The sequence below is a fragment of the Poecilia formosa genome, unplaced genomic scaffold (genome assembly GCF_000485575.1).
Source record: "Poecilia formosa unplaced genomic scaffold, Poecilia_formosa-5.1.2 Scaffold573, whole genome shotgun sequence".
Taxonomy (NCBI): Eukaryota; Metazoa; Chordata; class Actinopteri; order Cyprinodontiformes; family Poeciliidae; genus Poecilia; species Poecilia formosa.
The window spans coordinates 228,291-230,627 of NW_006800512.1; the positions used below are offsets into that span (position 1 = coordinate 228,291).

The 2,337-nt window shown below is 36.8% G+C and overlaps 1 protein-coding gene across 2 annotated transcripts in view; it reads left to right on the forward strand.

The window, feature by feature from the left end:
* atg14 (autophagy related 14) overlaps nt 1–2,337 on the forward strand; it is a 49,852-nt gene that overhangs the window by 15,380 nt on the left and 32,135 nt on the right. For both annotated transcript variants that reach the window (XM_007540915.2, XM_007540914.2), the window contains exons 4-5: nt 104–185; nt 261–498. In XM_007540915.2, coding sequence (XP_007540977.1) covers nt 104–185; nt 261–498 — 320 coding nt within the window. The remainder of the gene's footprint in view (nt 1–103; nt 186–260; nt 499–2,337) is intronic.

A 2,337-nucleotide genomic window follows, 5' to 3' on the forward strand; every position in this document is an offset into this window, starting at 1 on the left:
GGACCCGAGCTCCGAGGATGAAAGAGACCACCCACGGAGGGTGAGAGGGGAATTTTTTTTTTTATATGTAATATGTGTGTGTATATTTTTTGTTTTCTTTCAGAAATGGAAGATCATGCTCTTTAAGAAAAAGAGAGACCAACTAAAGGAGGCGGTTGCCTGGGGTAATGAGGAGGTGAAGAGCTGTGAGTATTAGGTTCTTTGTCTGAATATTCTGATTAAATTATCTGCACCTCCTTATTGTCTGTCTTTTGTTTCAGATCGTGAGCTCCTCCTGCGCTCTCAAGAGGAAACTCAGCGGCTGCAGCGGCGTGCTGGAAGACATCAGGAAAAAAGGGACAAAATTGATCGCCACAACCGTCGTCTGGTGGAGCTGTTAGAGAGGCGTAGCCGAGAACAACACAACAAACTCAGTCAACTGGCAGCTCTCAGACGAGACCACATCCAGGAGCTCATCACGCACATTTTCCATATGCAAGAGGAGAAGCAAAGCAGCAGGTCAGCAAATATAGTACAGCAGACAGCAACTGGCCTCAACTTGCATGTTCTGCAGCCTCAGTAAGATTCCATTCAATCGTTTCACACAGTCCACAGGAATTTTTCTCTTTTACTTTCCGTTTTTAAAAGTACGCACATAAAAAGACCACAGTTTCTTGCATGTAAGAAACTGCAAGAAACCTATTGAAGAGGAACCTAGAGGCACTTTTAAAGTGCCTGTAGGTTTTTTCCATCTCTGGACAAGTACATAAAAAGATAAATAAAGTACAGATAAATCTTTTCAGACTTTATCTATTCCAAGAGTGTTTGTCCATGTCTTTATCTATTCACCCACCTCAGGGTTTTCCCCAGTGTATCATAAGCCTGACGAGGCTTTACCTCTCCACCAGGTTAAGTATTGCTTATTGTAAATAGGGTTTTTTATAGACCAGTCACAGTAAAGAAGACGGATTAAGCTAGGTTTTTGTTGACTCATTGAACTGTGCGAGGGTGTTTTTCCAAATTATGTCAGCTCATCTACCTCTGAATTTTTGTAACTTAACATTTTTAACACAAGAACCTGGTGGTAATTACCCTAGTGCCCATATACCACCGGGATTAACAAGTTTTCTGTGGAAAACCCTGCAACTATTGTGAAATATAAGCTGATTAATTCAAGTCACTAACTAACTAATGTATGACTGGATATAATAATAATAATAATAATAAATAGTTTTTTTTTGTTTATTATGACATTTATTAGTTTAATATCAAGAAGTAGATTTGGTTGAATAATTAACTATTTTTTCATTACTTTTTGCATTTTGTGACATACAAAAAGCAATGTTCCTGAAATATTTCTTGAAAGTCTAAACATTCAGTCTCGGCCTTGGACTCAGAAGAACCAGTATTGATGCCATTACTGCTACTATTCGTCCATCCTTCTGTTGTTCCTTTGTTTAGTGTTTTATTCTGTCCTTTGTTTCTTCCATCATTTCTTCCTTCCCTTCTTCAGTTCTTGGCTCTCGAAACTTTTCTTCCATCCTATGTTCTTATTGGTTATACTTAATTGTTTTCTTACTTCTATCATTTTCTCCTGGTTTCTGTCTTACTTTAAAGTATTTGTTCCTTTTAACCTGTATGCAAGTGGGTACATACAGTGCATGTTGTTCAGATTTCATATTTCCACTGCAGAAAAGTTTTTGAGCACCGAGGCCCACTACTGTTACATATTTTTACCTTATTAAACTTTTATTTTCTTTGTGATTGAGATGATCACCTGCTGTAATATGTAACACAAAATAAAAGTCCATAATAGAATTACTATATTTTATTAGTGCATGAATAAGGGAGAGCTGTATGTAGTAGTGGGGATATAAGAGGGGGGGCATTGATGATGTGTTCGCATACTCCTCAGAAAGTATGTAATTGCACCCCTGATCCAAATATTCACTTCATATTTTTTGGGGTTGATATGTTTTCTCTTTTTGGTCACTGGTTTGCAGGTTGATTTTTACTTTGATGGTGATACATCTGTTTAAGCTGCAGCTAGGCCTGTCACGATAACAAATTTTGCTGAGCGATTGTCTAAAAAATTACTGCGATAAACGATAATATTGTTTCAAGACCTTTTGACACTGATTTAATGGAAATGACCAATAATGCATGTGATTTCCTGCCATAGATACACTTTATTTTCAAAAGAACACATAACACTGGAACTGATAAACTAAATAAACAAAACAACCAAAAACAGAAATAAAACGGATTCTCAGTCTCCATTAACAAAAAACGTACTTGAATAAAAACTAAACAACATAAAGCCAAAGTGGGAATAAATACTGCATTCAACCAAAAGAG